Source organism: Balearica regulorum, chromosome 6 (genome assembly GCF_011004875.1).
Source record: "Balearica regulorum gibbericeps isolate bBalReg1 chromosome 6, bBalReg1.pri, whole genome shotgun sequence".
In the NCBI taxonomy this organism is placed as follows: Eukaryota; Metazoa; Chordata; class Aves; order Gruiformes; family Gruidae; genus Balearica; species Balearica regulorum.
The window spans coordinates 19334349-19350425 of NC_046189.1; the positions used below are offsets into that span (position 1 = coordinate 19334349).

Here is a 16077-nt window from a genome sequence, read left to right on the forward strand (position 1 = left end):
GCAAGTAATAAATAGCGGCTCAAAAAATGGTGGGATATGGCATGATCACAAACAGAAACTTAGTAAGTATAGAGAGTTTCAGAGGTTTGGGTCATATTTTGAAAATATTTCCAAAGCTTTAAATTTGTGATGCCAAGATTGGTTTTGTGGTTTATTTGTTTGTTTCGGGGGTTCTGTTTGTTTGTTTGGGTTTCTTTACTAACCAATTGCTTGCTGAATGAGCAACAGGTGCAGCAGGTCACACATCAGAAACAGCTGCTTCAATCCCTGCACCTTGCTTTAGTGCAGTTTTCCTGGGTGAAGGAACATTTACTAACTTGTGTGCAATACTGATGACTCTTCATTGTTTTTGTTTGTTTTTTTGGGGTGGGGGTTGGGGGGGTGTTTGTTTGGAGGACTTGGGCTGAATTTAAGTAGTCTTGCAGTGACTGAGTAGTAAGAATTCTGAGAACACGTAAGTAGCAAGCTGCCTATGTCAAAATGAATGAATGGGTGGGTTTTCTTAGGTCAAGAGCGAGCTGTAAATCTTATGTCCTGTTCATAATAATTTCACTGCATAGTGTTAGTCTTGTGGGTATGTGAAAATGTAAAAAAATATTTTAAGTGTCTACGTACAGTAGATACAGCTCTAACCATAATATGAGGGAAATGGACTTGATAATTGTTTTCCAGATAAAGCATTCAAAACTGCTGTGTTAAAATAGTGATTTCTTTCCATGATTTTTGCATACTTTCCCCTCCTTCCCCAGTCTGACTGATTAGCTTGTTAACTCATCTTTGAGTACTTGTATTTGACTTGAGCAAACTTACCTTCCAAGTAACAGGTTGATACCCTAGCAGTAATGATGGTATTTATACACTTAAGTCTCTGCAATGCTGTTTTGTCTCCCTTGAAAGCAATTTCAGAAGAAATCTCATAGTACTCAAATCATACGGGGCTATTCTGAACTTTACTGAATTCAGCGCTAACTAATTTGAACTTTTTTTGCTCTAGAGAGGTAAATTTCTCCATGCATGATGTTTACTGCTCTTGCTTACAAGTTCATTTCAATAGACCTGAATGTGCATAAATATTGCTGAAGTTTTAGTTTGACTTTCATGTATTTTCTTTTGGCAGATACAATATTTCAAAGACTATAATTGCACCTACAGCTCTGTGACATATCAGTAACACGTGCACCTGTCTCAGCCACAGAACAAAGTGGAAGTGAGCAAGTACGGTACAGTAAACATGGACTTTGCAAAACCAGCTTGAATGTACACAGTCTTACAAAAGATACTGTGCCAAAAATACCAATTAAGTTCTTGTAACCAATGTAGATAATAAGGGGTACTACTCTGAAATTGCAGATGAGCAGATAAATAGCTTTCTTGAGAAGGAAGATGTTTTACAACAGTGTTCCAAGGTAATCAAAGTGAATGTAAACATTCAGTGCATCCTTCATAATTCCTTTGTAAACAAGCTTCAAGTTTAACAGGTGACAGCATCTGGCTAGGCATTTTCCTGCCTTCTGGGTTAGATTGCTCTCGAGGCTGCAGATGCTGGATTTTTCATGATATTTAAGCCTCAAAAGTTTGGGAAATTCTTTTGTGGGACCATTAAGCGCTCTCCCTTTGGCACCCTCCTCCAGAGAAGAAATCCAAGGGCCTATTGCCTGCCTACAGATTCATTTTCCTGAGGTTTTCCTTGTTGCTTAACTGCCTCATCAAACATAGGTATATTGTAAGCTATAGTTTATTTTCCAGTATCCATGTGAGTCAGTGTAAGTGATCAGATACATCTAGATACAATAAGCACTTCACGTTCTTCCTGAACATCCTACGCACAACTGCAAAAGAACAGACATTAGAAATCAACAAACTTTCCAAATCCTGCACTACATTTTTAGATAACCAAAGTTAGACGTGCGCTTTCAGATGGAGTCAGCTAAGAAAATTTAACAGAGGTTGAGCACAGGTCCCTGCCTTGTGCATGATATTGTCCATTTACCTGTTAAGCAATAAGCAGCACTAGAACAGTACTCCTTCCAGTATTAGAGTTACAAGACCATGTTGTCTGTAGGCATAATTCCAATTTTTATATAAAATTTGGCTCTTTGTCAATAACCAAGGAGCATTGAGTAAGTATTTTTCCTGTAATTGAATACAAGGAGATTACCTAAGAGGTGTTAGTCTCTCCACCCATTGTTGTAATTATTGTGTTAGTAAGATATTTAGATTTTTCCATGCTGTTGAAAACTAGGTGCACAGCTGCCTGGAAATCACACCGAGATTATACTTGTAGATTTCCAGACAGATTTCATCCTGATGCATTTGCCAACATTTTTGCGGTCTGCTCACCTCTGTATTCTTATTTCTGTCTATTCTTGGAAAAGTAACTTTTTTTGTAATATCCTACTGAGAGGTTATTCTGAGACATGTTGGTGCTACATTTTCAATTGATAGTGCTGCTTTGAAGCTCACCTGAGGCCTCCTATTGTAAGGCAGTGTTGTCTTTCAGCTATCACCATACCCTAAAAATTTGGTTACAACTTCCACGCTAGCTGACTCTTTCTAGAAAAAAAACACCTTTACTCTTAGTATTTTCAGTTTACTCTTAGTATTTTCAGAAACATACTGGAGAAAGGTACTTGCTTACAGTAAATTCTTGAGGGCTTTTCTTCAGAATACTCCAGCATTTCAAGCTTTGCAACAAGCACTTGCAGTTTACCAGTAAAGCAGCCTTCACATCAGGTACAAAGATATATTTGTGATCCCTGAAAATCTGTCCAAACTGGCTTAGTTGTATGCCTTTGAAAAATATGCTTGCATGTGGTCACTGCTAGATTTTAAAAGCTAAATTATTGAAGCCTGCTCTCATTGAGAGGGTTAAGCTCCTGTGTGAGACCAGCCTGTATACGTGTAATTGTTGTAGGTAAATGAATATGACGAAAGCCAATATAGTACCTTCTAAAAGCTGTCAACAGTCATTTCTATCTCCACAAGCTTCTATCCCTGTCTGCATTCTTTATGGGATTTTCTTAATCCTTTCCTGGCCTCTCATTTAATTCCCTTAAGTATTGCTTTTGTTGTTACTAGTGATATTGCTCTTCTTTATATATAGTATCTAATTTATGGTAAGGTTCCTGGAAGTATTTTGACAGCAGACCTTGTGCACTCAACTGACTATGGGCAAATGTATTAGATCATATCTGAGATGGTGTTTCATAAACTGTCAATCACAGACATCTTTTTTTGGTTGATGTAGTTCTCCCTTCCCCTCTGATTTGGTCTCCTGTGGATGTCAGAAGAAAGGGGAAGAGAAATGGTTCTTCTCTTGCTTGAAGTTTCCAGTTTGGAGGAGGAAACTTACCGAGTACGCAGCCTCTCGATGGCATCGCATCTGCCAGGAGAGCTCACTTACTCCAGTTAGGACACCCGTTGCCATATGTCTGCTATGGTTAACAAGCAAGAAAAGCTGGTTTGGGTCAAAAACTATGGAAGAAAGTGTACAACAGACGGAGTTTCACAGTCGCTGTCTTTGCGGCAGCAGTATCTGGCTTAGTTCCTAGAAAATGGGCAGCTTGAACTGCTGTCTCTTCAATTGCATTAAAAATGAGAAGCCACAAGAAAGCTGGATCCTCTTTTTCAGCAAGAAACTCTTTGGCTATTACGAGCTTCTAGTTTTTGTTGGGGAAATCACTGTCTGACCAGCCTTGGGGAACTGATGCCCAGTGGAAAACATGGCATTTTGTTTCTAAACGCTCTAACTGCTTGAAAAGTTGAAATTAGTAGAGGAGGGTGAGGGACAGGGGCTGGCCTTGCCACAGGCAGGAGGACCGGGAGCCAGCCCCGCTATCGGCCGTGCCGAGCTGAGCGCCGCGGCCCTGTTTGGGGCAGATAAATGTCGGTGAGACCCGCGCAGGCCGCTGCTGACGTCGGGGCTGGTGTTTTGCCTCGCACATGTGAGTGGAGGCTCTGACCCCGCGGGGAGGCAGCGCCTCTCAGCCAGGCGGCAGCGGGCAGCTCGGTCTGGCCTGCGGAGAAGCCGGAGGCGGGAAGGGTTTGTTCCGCTCCCGCCAGGCAAGGACGCTGCCGAAAACGGGAGAAGCCCTAGGGGTAAAGGACGCGGCGGGCTCGCTGCGCACCCAGCCCGCTGGCCCGTCGCTGCGGAAAGGCTCACTCGGCGGCTGAGGCGCCCGGCCGCGCGCCGCCGCCATCTTGCGGCTGATCCCTCCCACCCGCCGGCGTCCGCCGCGCAGCCCGGTGCCCCTGCCCGCCCGCATCCCGCCCGCGGGCCCTGCACGGCGCGGCTGCGCGCCGACCCTGGCCTCGGGCGCACTGGGCGAGCGGCGGCGGGGGGCGGAGCGCGATAGCGGCGCTGCCCCCCGGGGCGGGGGCCCCGAGCCGGCCCCGCCGGGTGCTGAGCCGGGTGCTGAGCCTGCTGGCAGTGCCGGAGTGCCGCTGGCGGGCCGGGCCAGGCCGGGCTGGCTGTCCCTCCCCTCCTGGACCTCGGTACCGGCGGCCTCGGAGAGGTGCTCACCTTGGCAGAGTACAAATCCTCTATACGTACCCCTGTGCGGAGGTGCCTACCAAAAGCTAAGTAGGTAAGCTGTCTGCTCCTTCCCCCGACTTCTAGCTTTATTTTCTAATGAGACAGGTGTCATACAGGACAGTGCTGTTATCTTTTTTTCTCTCTCGGGTGTTTCTGAGTGAAAATGCTGTGTGCTCGTAGCTGGGGTGACCACGGAAGGGAGAGCAGCGATGGGCCAGGAAGGGGCAGAGGCAAGGTGTTTGTTTTGTTGTGGCTTTCCCATTGTAAGTCTGAGGATATTTCACCCCTGCTTGGCAAGTGAGGCAGTTCTTAAGGGCTGCCGACAATATAATCTGTGTTTTGAAAAGTGTTTTGCCATTTGCTTCAAAAAGTATGTATCTATCTGTTTGTAAGCTGTAAGACGAGCCTAACTGAAAATTGGGGGAGGTATGTTTTCCATTTGGTTTTCTTGCTTGGTGTTTTGTGCTGTTGGCAACTGTTGGTTCATTTGCTCAATGCCTGCACTGACAGATTTTGATGTAGCATTAAGTGTTGTCCTTGTGGGCTCTGCCAGTCGCGTGCTCATGGCAGGCCTCGGCTTCTCTGGGCATCCAGTGCACGTGTCTTCCCCCGCTTCTCCGCTCTTCAGGTGCTTTCTTGTAATGACAGCATAGGGGAGGAAAAGAACTGAAATAAGAAATGTGATCTTGAAGAACATTTAAGGTCTGATATTTCTTGTTGCATTGACTGGATTTCAAGCTAGTGGTGGCCTGCTTCTGGGGTTAATTGTCATTACAATATTATCCTGTATCTGCTTTCTTAGCCCAGTAGAGAGAAAAGTAAAAATTTTGGTTAACTTGCAGAAATAGGAACTGCACTAATCACTTCTTTTCACTTCTGTTGTAACTCTCTACAGTTGCTTCCTCTTTGACATACTGTGCAAACTTTTACATGAACATGCATGTGGTATGTTCTTATCTGAGCTGAGGATGAGATGCTAGAGCTGTCATAAATGGTAACTCTTTCTGCCCCAATTCCACTTTCAGCCTCCTGAATAAAATAATGTGTCATCCTTGGGATGTTTCTACATTGCGTTAAAGTAGGAAATGAGGCCACATTGTAGGATATAATTTATGAACAATGGGCACAGCCTTGCCAGTGTCACCAAATTTATCCTGAGAGTGATCATCAGCTGAAAGCTTGAGAGTGAGAGACCAGAGAGAAGATAATGTACCTTGAGGTACCTCTTCTAGTCTCTCATAACATCTTTGACTTTCATTAAAAAAGAAGATGAAAGGGATTTTCCTGCTGGAAAAGGAGACAACTTCTCTATTTCAGTACTCAGAGAGGAACCTGATGTTGCTTAACTCACAGCTGCTGGAGAATCGAGTTTCTGGTCTGGTGAATTTTAACACTTTACAAATATTGACAACCTAAGAGAGAAGTGGGCAAATATCAGTGTTCCAGTTTGTTTCAAGGGGATTGTAAACTGCACTTGTTCCTTGCTCTCTGTCTATTGTTGGTCTTCATACCAGGCTTCCTCTTGTGCTGGCTGCGCTGTCCTTCCTTACGAATGCAAGTTGTCAGCGTGGCTGCAAGCAGCTACGCTCGACACAGTCGACAGCAGATAAGGCAGTGCTATTCCAAAAAGCTTTGTTTTCATTGGCCTGCAGTTCCCAACAATGCAGCCGTGTCTGAGTTTTCAAGGGTTCAAATCTTGATCCCTGAAGGGATAACCACAAATCGTATGTCCCGTGGAGTCAAAGCTAAGTGCTTTCCTTTGTGACTGTGTTATATTTCCTTATTTTACTGTCATTTGACTAGTTAATTTCTTACAGCCACTGTAAGAACAGATGAGTTTCTGTGTAGAATATGTAAGGTTTTGGTCTTGCATCAGATCAGTATCTTTGATTTCATTAAGAACTGTGAATTGAAGACATTTTCACTCGTGAGATGCCAGTTTGAGTTAAGTCCCAGGTGTAATAAGTTAAATCTGCGATTAGTTATTACATAATCTCACAACAGTTATGTAAATGCATGTATCCTATAGAGCAAAAGGGCCCGAGAGATGTATTCATTGTGTTAAGCAGCGCGCTGTGCAAGAGCTTGCATTGCCGGAAAATACCCACAGCTCTGCAATAGCTAATCTGTGTTAAACATGAATTTTTTGGGATGTGCGTGTCTCTGGAGCTGAAGACATGATTCACACTCAAAGCCCTCTGGGGAGTGGAGCAGCTTTACTGTGATGTAGTTTCTCTCTTTGAAACTCATGTGGTTCACAAAAAATTAGGCCTGAGTGACTTTACAAGGCCTCTTGTAATGACGTTCAAGGTAAAGATAGCCTGAAGGGAGGCTGCAGAAATATTTGTGGCACTTTAAAAAGATGATTGTAGGATGTGTGGGTGTATATCCATGTCAGTTTTGATCTAGTGAGGAAGGTACAGGATTTAGCACATGCTGCTGACTAATACAACTAGAGAGTCAGTCTCCTGCATATTTATTTAAGTCCTGGATTGTAAAATTGAGGCAAGGGCACTTATGTATTTTGTAGCAATTTTGAGGAGAAATAATGATTTTAATACAGAGGGAAGAGAGATGTTTAATTTAGGCACAATTTTGGTTTAAAAGTATGTGCTTGTGTAGCTATATTGATAGACTATGAAGGCTTGGTCTGTGCAATCAAAAAGCCTGGATAGCTCAAACCACTTTTCAAGAGAGAGAGAGAGGAAGGAGATGTTATAATGGTGAAAGTCTGTATAATTGTATGTAGACTGTAGCTTTTGTGAGTAAGATTGTCAGAAAATAAATGTTGTCATTAGTCAGTACTAATGACATGGTGGTAAAAGATAGAGCCTTGAATAGGAAGGCATGGGGGATGAGAAGGAATGGCAGAATTTAAGGATAGATACAGCCAAAGGATGCTTCCACTATAGATCAAATGTTGCATTTGATTAAGAAAGCTTTATGTTTATCTTATTGCTGAAAAAACACCTCAACAGCACAGGGAGTAGGTTGAACATGTTGCATTGTCAAGAGTCTTACCTCTATGCCATGCTGCAACCTTGAAGAAATTGAGGTGGGGCTATGCCAAAAACTTGCTTTTCACCTTGCAGCTAGTGTAGAATATGGCTGGCTTCTTTCAAGAATTCAGTGTTGGAAATCTGTCTCTGGTCCTCTTTTGAACGCTTTGCAAACCCCAACAGCTTCCTGAAGTTTTGGTAGTGGAAGAAATGGTGTGTTGTCTACTGTATTTATTGCAAGTTTTTTCATCGTTCTATGGTAGATAGTGCTTTGGGGTCCTGGTCCAAATATGTCTAGGTGAAAGTATCACCTATAACATAGGAAAAATACAACCTTTAAAGTAAGCCCTACTTGGACTGAGACTCATTTGCCTCAGGAGAAGAGGTAGCCAAGGTTACTGGACAGATTTGGATGATGCAGCCGCTCAGTCCAGATAAATTACAACAGCATTGAAGGATAGCTTACTAAAAGCCTCAGGCATAAATAAAAGTAATGAGTCCAAGAGTTTATGTACACGTGAATATGTGTATGCTGAATGCCATGGTGTGAAATGGAGCAAACAAGATCTCACCTTTGCTCTGACTTGATTTACTTGCTTATTTACCTAGCTGTTATGAGCTCTCTGTTCCCTGAGGATAGGGTACAAAGAAGCTGGGAAGACTCTTAGGCCAGTTGTTAATTTGCACAGACCTAGCCATTGTGCTGTACAAAGCACAGGTTTGGGATTTGGGAATCTCAGCTTTGCCACTGATATGTTAAATGGCTTACCACAAATCAGTCCACCTTTGTCTTACTTTCTATCTCTACAAAATGGGGTAAAATATCTTGACTTCCTTTCCAGAGTACTTTAGGGCTTACTCATGTCAAAATTTTATATCTAGAGTTAGCTGATGGACTGCACGTGTTTCAGAGCTGTATCACTAAAGCCATAGCTGTTTCTGCAAGACCTTGCTGTTGACCACTAAATATTGGTGTTTGATGTCCTCTCTCTTCATCTGATTTGCAGACTTTACATGTCTACTTGCATATAGAATCTGCAGTGTTGTAGTCAGCCCTTTCAAAGGCGATCGCTGGTAACAGGCGAAGATCAGGAGTCGCGAGACTTACCTGTTGTACATAAATACTTAATTTAATGCGTGCTTCAATGTCACTGTTACAGGACTAAAGAATTGTATGTAGGAGTATGGATGAACAATAGTGTGACGAATTAGATCATTGGCCACTGTGTCATATGTGGATCCCTTGCTAATTTGAAAGTGTATCATTAGCATGTGATACTGAAACACTGGGAGAGGTCAAAGTTGCACAAAGCAAGGTACAAGCTTGAAGGGTGATACCATGATTTGATCTCTCAGTCTTTCTCAAAGGTAGAGAGGGCCTTGCCAAATGTTTTTGTGCCAGGCTTGAGAAGCTACAGTTCTTGTTCAAATTTATCTTCTTTGCCTGGCACTCATGTTCTTGTAAGGGCTTCCTTTTGTTATTCTGGGATAGATTAAGAGGCCATAAACTTAGGCTGTAAAAGAATATGAAAGCAAGGAGGTTTGGATGTGTGGAGAATGAATCTGTAGAATGATGTACAGAAAAAGAACTGATACTTATAGACTATGAAGGTTCTTCCTTGCAACAGAGTAAGTTCAGTAAGTTTGCATTTCCCTCAAATTAGAGGATTTTGTAACCTTTGTCACTTGCCTCTAGGAAAATAGATACACGGCACAGAGTAACTGAGGGAGCATCTTTTTGGGAGGAGAACAGTTTCAGGCTCATTGGACTTAAATTGACAGCAGGATATTCACAAAAGAGATCTTGGACACAGGCTGAAATGATAGTTTTAATGGGAGAAGATGGGTCTGGATTAGAAAGAGAGATTTTAGGACTCATCTAATCGTAACTGATAAAGTGCTTATGAAAATACACAGGCAGAGGATGTAGGGAGACAAAAGAGAAACAAAGAAGGAGCACTTCCTTGGAACTCACGGAAATTTAGAGGGATCCTCCCATGTAAATCTTACAGGAACAAGTAGAGATCGGAGGAGAATTAGGAGGAACTGTAGTTAAAAAAGATATGGGAAGAGCAAAATTTCAAGGAGATGATGACTATCATAAAGGTGTGTGATGGTCACAAAGGATGAAAATGGAACACTGATTCTGAGAGTTTAAGAAGATTTTGGTCTCTCAGAATTTTGGTAAGAGCTGTTTCAGGGACAGAACCTGGATTAAATAGGATCTAAACATGGAGGTGAAGGACTCCTGACCATGCATAAAGCTGAGCATATGGAAGCAGAGGTGAACAGCAGTAGTTAAAGGGAAGTCCAGGATGGGATTTTAATATTGGGAGTTTAAAGTATATTTTTATTGTGAAGGAAAAAGAACCAAACAGGACATGGTTTAGGGAGGACCTGAGGTAAGGTGTCCTGAGGCCTACAAAAGGAGTTAGAAAAGACAAATAACAACTTGATAGTTGGAAGCAAAGAGTATGTGGGAACTGACAGTGAGCTGAGGAGGTAAGAAAGATTATAAGCTGCTGATGAGTGTGTAAAGTCTCATGCATTCCTGTTAGAGAGTTAACTAGGCTTGTAATGGTAGTCCAGGAAAGCAAGGAATGTACACTGAGAATTTAGCAATTACCGTTTTCTGAAACAATGACTGGAAATTGCTGAAGGGCTGTAATTTATGCTGCATGATGTTTAGGTCCTAGAATAATAACAAAAAAAAAAAAATCCTTATTATAGCTCCCTTCCAACAGATTTTTTGCTTTTTGAACACCCAATCTACATTTAGTTTTAATATTTCAGTGTTACTCTCAAATTTCTGTGGAAATTTTAGCCTCTATCAATTGGCTGGTTGAGTTGTGTGCTCTTGTGAGAAGATGTGTGAAGATGATGTGTGTATGGAATGATCTTTCAGCATTCTTCTTTCTCAGAGTTGTTTCTCTATAGCTGCTTATCATTTGTCTTGTTATTTATTTGTAATGCACTTGTAAGTGTAAACTTTTCTGTCAGCAAGCCTGATACCATAAATATTCACAAACACAGTTCTGGAAGTTAATAAATAAATACTTTTTTTTTTTCTTCTTTCTTTTACAGATGAGATCATTTCAAGCTGGTTTTTTTGGAAGAGGTGGTCAAAGGAAATGGATAGCTATTCAAACTTCAATACAAAGAACCTCTCATCTTCAGCTAATATGTCTATTTCTTTGCCTGGACAAGTTGGACTCAATACCACTGGCGGTACTCCTTCCATGTCAATAAGCAGGCTTTTCCCAGCCCTGTTAGAATGCTTTGGAATAATTCTTTGTGGCTACATAGCTGGAAGAGCCAACATTATCACAACAACTCAGGCCAAAGGACTGGGAAATTTTGTGTCCCGTTTTGCACTCCCAGCTCTACTGTTCAAAAACATGGTGGTACTTAACTTTTCTAATGTGAATTGGTCCTTCCTGTACAGTATTTTAGTTGCCAAAGCTGCTGTTTTTTTCTTAGTCTGTGTTTTAACATTGTTGGTAGCCAGTCCTGAGAACAGATTTAGCAAAGCAGGTTTGTTCCCTATTTTTGCTACACAAAGCAATGACTTTGCACTGGGATATCCAATAGGTAAGTAGTTCCTTATTCTTTCTTATTTGAAACTATTTTTCAGTGTTCTAGACATGTTTGCTTTTATTTTTCCATAATTTGAAATTGACCTGTGACAGAAGTTAGGAGCTAAGGCATTTCTCAAGTCACATTTCTTGACCTTAGACCAAGTAAGGGAAGAAAACTGTCAGCTGGTATGAATGAGACAGAATTTAAAACAATTTAACTACTGTTGGCTGTGTGATCTTGTCATGTTAAAGTAAATTGCATTTAAAAAAGGATTTAAAATATAATTTCAGAATTGGTAAAAATTACCTTACACTTACTGCCAGTTAAGAATGCTTTTATGGGAAATTGCCAGAGTTTCCCTCAAGACCAAAACTTCTTGCTTTGCAAAGTATGAGTCTGTACCTGCGGCCTCTGAAATAGCTGTCGTGGTTTTTTTACTACTTTGGTGTCACCTCTTGGTTTAGCTCAAAGAAAACACTATCCGTAATGTTGGTGCCTACTGCTTGTGGAGTGTTATGTGACAAACTTTAAATCTGTTCAGAAGAAACTTCTAATTTTTGTGCTACTTAATTTATGTAGCCAGTTTATCCTTTAATCTTTATGCTGTTGTGGCCAGTAGACATGCTTTAGGACATAGTCTTGGAAGAAGTCTGTCTTTTAAAAGCAAGATTGCCGTGTGATTTGTGGTAACTTGCATTTGTGTATCTCAAATTGGAATTTTATGCGGCCGTGATGCCATTCTTGGGATGTGTAACTAACCGCTAGTCCAGTGGAGCTAAAAACCAAACAAACAAGAGAGGTATTTAGACTGTAACTTGTATAGCTGTGTACTCTTGTTCTTATAAGCCTATATTCTGAATTCCAAGCAATATCAGTTATTAAACTTAATTTTATCCCAATCTGCAAGACTATTATTTTCTTTCATTTTATTAAGGAAGTTTTTTTTCTTTTTCCTTTTTATAGATTTTCTTAATGGTATGTCAATATGCTTCTAGCCATACATACTATGATACTTAGGAAGTGATCTGGAGTTGGAGCAGGCTTCTCCCACCTGCTACTGTCTGCATTGCAGCGCTTCTTACCTGCCTTGGGAGGCTCTTTTGTGCCAATGTAGCTTTCAGTGCTGCCTCTCCCCAGGCTGACCCGTGTGGCTGGGGTGGGAATGCGCACTGCAGGTATCAGGATCTTCAAAATACACCTGGAGTGGAAGGCATTTGGAGAGGATGCCTGGACTATCTTTTATTTGTTTGCTGCTCCCTGAAAAGAAAGTACTGTGTGCCTCTCAAATTCTCTTGAGGTCACTCTTACCATCCAGACAAGGTTAAGAACAAAAAAAGAAAATTAGTTTGTTCTAGCGAAGCAAAAAGCAAGATATTCGATTACCAAATTGAAAATACAGTTACAAAAAAGCATCTTAAACATGCAATTCCAGACTGTACATAACAAGTAGCTCCATATTTTAGATTACTCAAGGAGTTGGCAGTTTTATTCTTCCTATTCCAGGGCAGCATGCTCAGGATAATCTTGAATCTTTCTTACTCTCTTCAAATTTGCTGTATGTGTCTAAAATGTAGACAAATGCAATTGCAAACTTTTTCTTCCCTAGATGAAAATACCTTGTTTTCCTCAGTTGCATCTCCTGAGATTTATTCCTCTTGAGAGAAGTCAGAAGTGAATCACTTATAAGGATGTGAGGATTATGTTGTTGTTTCTTGGTAGTGGATTAAAATGCCATTAGTGTTTTTCTTTTTTTCTATTTTGAACTTGTCAGAACATATTTCCATTGTATCCTTCTAGTTAAAACAAGCTTTCTACTTTGACTTTCTTGTCAGATTGCATTTTTCTGCAAGCATTTCATGATTTATAAAATATGATTCATATTTCTTCTATGTACAATCTAGGCAAATTCACAACACCTAGCTCATTAAGACCTTTACTGAAATACTTAAGGCAACAGTAACATGATAGGCACTTAAGGGCTGTTAATTTCTCAGAGCTGTTTATTTTCTTTCCTGTCCTTTCCCTTCTCCCATCCCCAAACTTTCACCAGTGTTTGGTTTATGCTGTCACGTGTGCAAACTTTTTACTGATAGTGGCTTCTCTGAAGTGTTTGCAGGACTAGGCAACAAAGAATGCCTTGCTTGTTTCTTTTTATGTATGATGATAGGTAGTGTTTTGAGCAAAACTTGATCTTTTAATGGAAATATATTTTTAAAGGCTGCTTCAGTTGAAATTTGTAAAGGAAAAAAATCAGCATTGACAAATCTGTGTATTATAATAACACTATTTAAAAAGGCAGTTTGAACTCTTAAATAGATGTTGTCCTGAGTTTTAATCCCATGTAATTTTGTTTCTTTAATAACCACTATGCAAAAGTTAGGCAAAGATTTACACATAGGAAAATTAAAATACAGATTAAATTTTCAATCATCACTGTTTTTCTCTAATCACTGTTATGACAGTTCTACACTACAAACTGATGTTGATTTGGAATGAAAAACAACTGGTACAGAGATCTGCTAGTGGGGTGTGTGTCCCCCTGTAAATAGAATTACTATGGTAGAAAGCTTTGTCTGTTTGGTATTTATTACTAGGTGAGATGATACAACTCTGACAGAGCAGCTTCATCTACTCTCTGGTGCTGCATTGTTAAAGCAGAGGTGTAGCAGAAGTGTTGTGTGGATGGTAGCTCAGTTACCATGACTTTAATGGTACTAATTGTATTAAGCGTGAACAGCTAGTGTGTGATTTATATGTAATTTTGGGCAGCTGGAATGTGGGAAATCGATTATTTTTTTTTAAAGTATTAAAATATCTTCAATTTCAATTTTTTGTTATGATCAGCAAGCTGGCACCTTGTTTTAAATAAAAAGAAAATTTTTCATTGGAGATAGAAGTTGTGGATTATTTTCACTGTCTGAATGATTCTTTCAGAGTGATTTCTTATATTTTTTCAGCACTGACTCAGCAATCTACATTGGTTCCGCTTCATGTTACCCTGGAAAATGCATTGTGACTTCAGGCATCAGTTAAATTACTTATAGGGCTTAATATATTAAGTATACAGTTTTGCTTTGCCAAAAAATAATGATTTAGTACATTTTTCACTTGGACATTATTTACATGTGACTTGTGTTGAGTTGCTTTTGATTGAGATAGGCATTCTGTATAAAGCAGCATAAAAGCATTGCTCTAAAGTTTGAGGTTTTAAAAAATTTTGTCTTACATAAAAAGTGTCCAGCAGGTTTAAAGTGGTTTTATTTATCAGAATATACTTCATGTTTAAAACTGGCTTGTTAAATACAGTAACTAACCACAAACTTAGGAGTTCTGTTCAGCAGTTAATTCAGAATTTTAGGACAAGTAGCTCTTGTATATGTACTTTAATCATGGCTTGTAAGAAGAAAAGCACCTTTAGTACTTTTTCTTATATATTGGAAATGAACTAATTGCAAATGTCAGTTTATTCACTCTAAAGAGGAGGCTGTTTATACTAAGTGCTGATTTAGCACTTAGTAGATCCTGTCATTGCAGGTGCTTAGCTAATATGAAGGTAAAAATCTTTTGGATTTTGAAAAAAAGTCACGAGGGAAAACTTTTCCAGAAAAAGAACAGTTGGCTGCTTAGTGACCTTAAACCTTAGTACACTAAGTGTGCAAAGTTATTCCATAGAAAGTCTATGTCTAGTAGGTGTATTTATGGAATAATGCTTCCTTTTTTTTCTTTTTTTTTTTTTTATATTCTTTGTAGTACAAATACAATTGCATCTGCATATTAAGATACTTCTGCCTGGGAAAGAATATGTTCCTTTTTAACTTGGGCAGGAAAAACTAAAATGGAAAGCATCACATTGCATATTTCTGAAAATTATTGGAAATAATAACATTATAAGGCAGGTAAAAGGTAAATGTTATCTTTCCAGATAAGTTTGGAAAATTAACGTGGCATTCTTACACAGATAAATTCTCTATTGTTAACCAGATAAACACCAATTTTGGTAGGCTTAATTCATCATTTAATGCATATACAGGAAACACAACAGTATAGGCCTAGAAGTTTTAAAAGAATTTCACTTGAAATCTTTGTTTATAAAACACATTTAAAATGCAAACATGAAGCAGTGATGGCAATTTAAACGTTATTTTATTGCTTATGTGAGGAAGTGCTTCATATGCATCATTTCTCATTTTCCTGTTTTCAATATGAAGTCATGAAATTATGATAGGGAGACCAAAAACATCTGCATTCTGCAGAATTCAAGACCTTGCAGTTATTTTCCTGTCCTTAATATAGAGTATTAAAATGAAAATAAAACAAAAATCCTACTTTAAAAATATTGTGGTGTTTTTTTAATTCACCCTAGAATAGAATCTTGTATATTTTTCCAGAGTGTTTTCATGATTTTTGAAGTGCTGTTAGCACAAACTTGAAGTAAGAAGCAGTTCTACCTTGATGACTCACAAGTACATAGTAGCAATCAAAACAAATGCTCGTGATTTAAAGTTCCTTGAGGGACCAGAACTACAGTGATAACTCTTGTCCTGGGTAGTCCCAGAAAATGAGCTAATAATTATGTGCAAATGTATTTTTATTTGGTTGTTTCTTTGCTGTGTTATATGGAATCAGTGTAGAAAGATTACACCTGATTTACCCACTGAAAGCTGATTCAATTCCAAAGAATGTAAGACTCCCCTACATGAGAAGCAAATTGTGTCCTGCAAAGGTGCATGTAATTCTCCACAACTCATGTTTCTGGGGAGGAAAAGCAATTCGGCAAAACCCGAATTTTTTTCAGCATTTGGGATGACTCAAATGCCATGTGGGATTGTTATATTATTTTCTTTTTTTTTTCCTGGTAAATGTTGAATATTCATAGAATCATTAAATATTGTTGGCTAGTGATTCTTTGATTTTTATTTTTTTTTTAATGTGTGCGTTGGATGACTATGGCCGAATGGTGATTGG

At 39.6% G+C, this 16077-nt stretch overlaps 1 protein-coding gene across 3 annotated transcripts in view; it reads left to right on the forward strand.

The window, feature by feature from the left end:
• The first annotated feature begins 4234 nt into the window (after window positions 1-4234).
• The window catches only part of GPR155 (G protein-coupled receptor 155), a 31288-nt gene continuing 19445 nt past the window's right edge, over window positions 4235-16077 (forward strand). For 2 of the 3 annotated variants that reach the window (XM_075756615.1, XM_075756617.1), the window contains exons 1-2: window positions 4344-4586; window positions 10618-11124. In XM_075756615.1, coding sequence (XP_075612730.1) covers window positions 10665-11124 — 460 coding nt within the window. In that variant the 5' untranslated portion in view covers window positions 4344-4586; window positions 10618-10664. Of the gene's footprint in view, window positions 4587-10617; window positions 11125-16077 lie in introns of all 3 variants that reach the window. The other variant, XM_075756616.1, reaches the window with a different exon arrangement.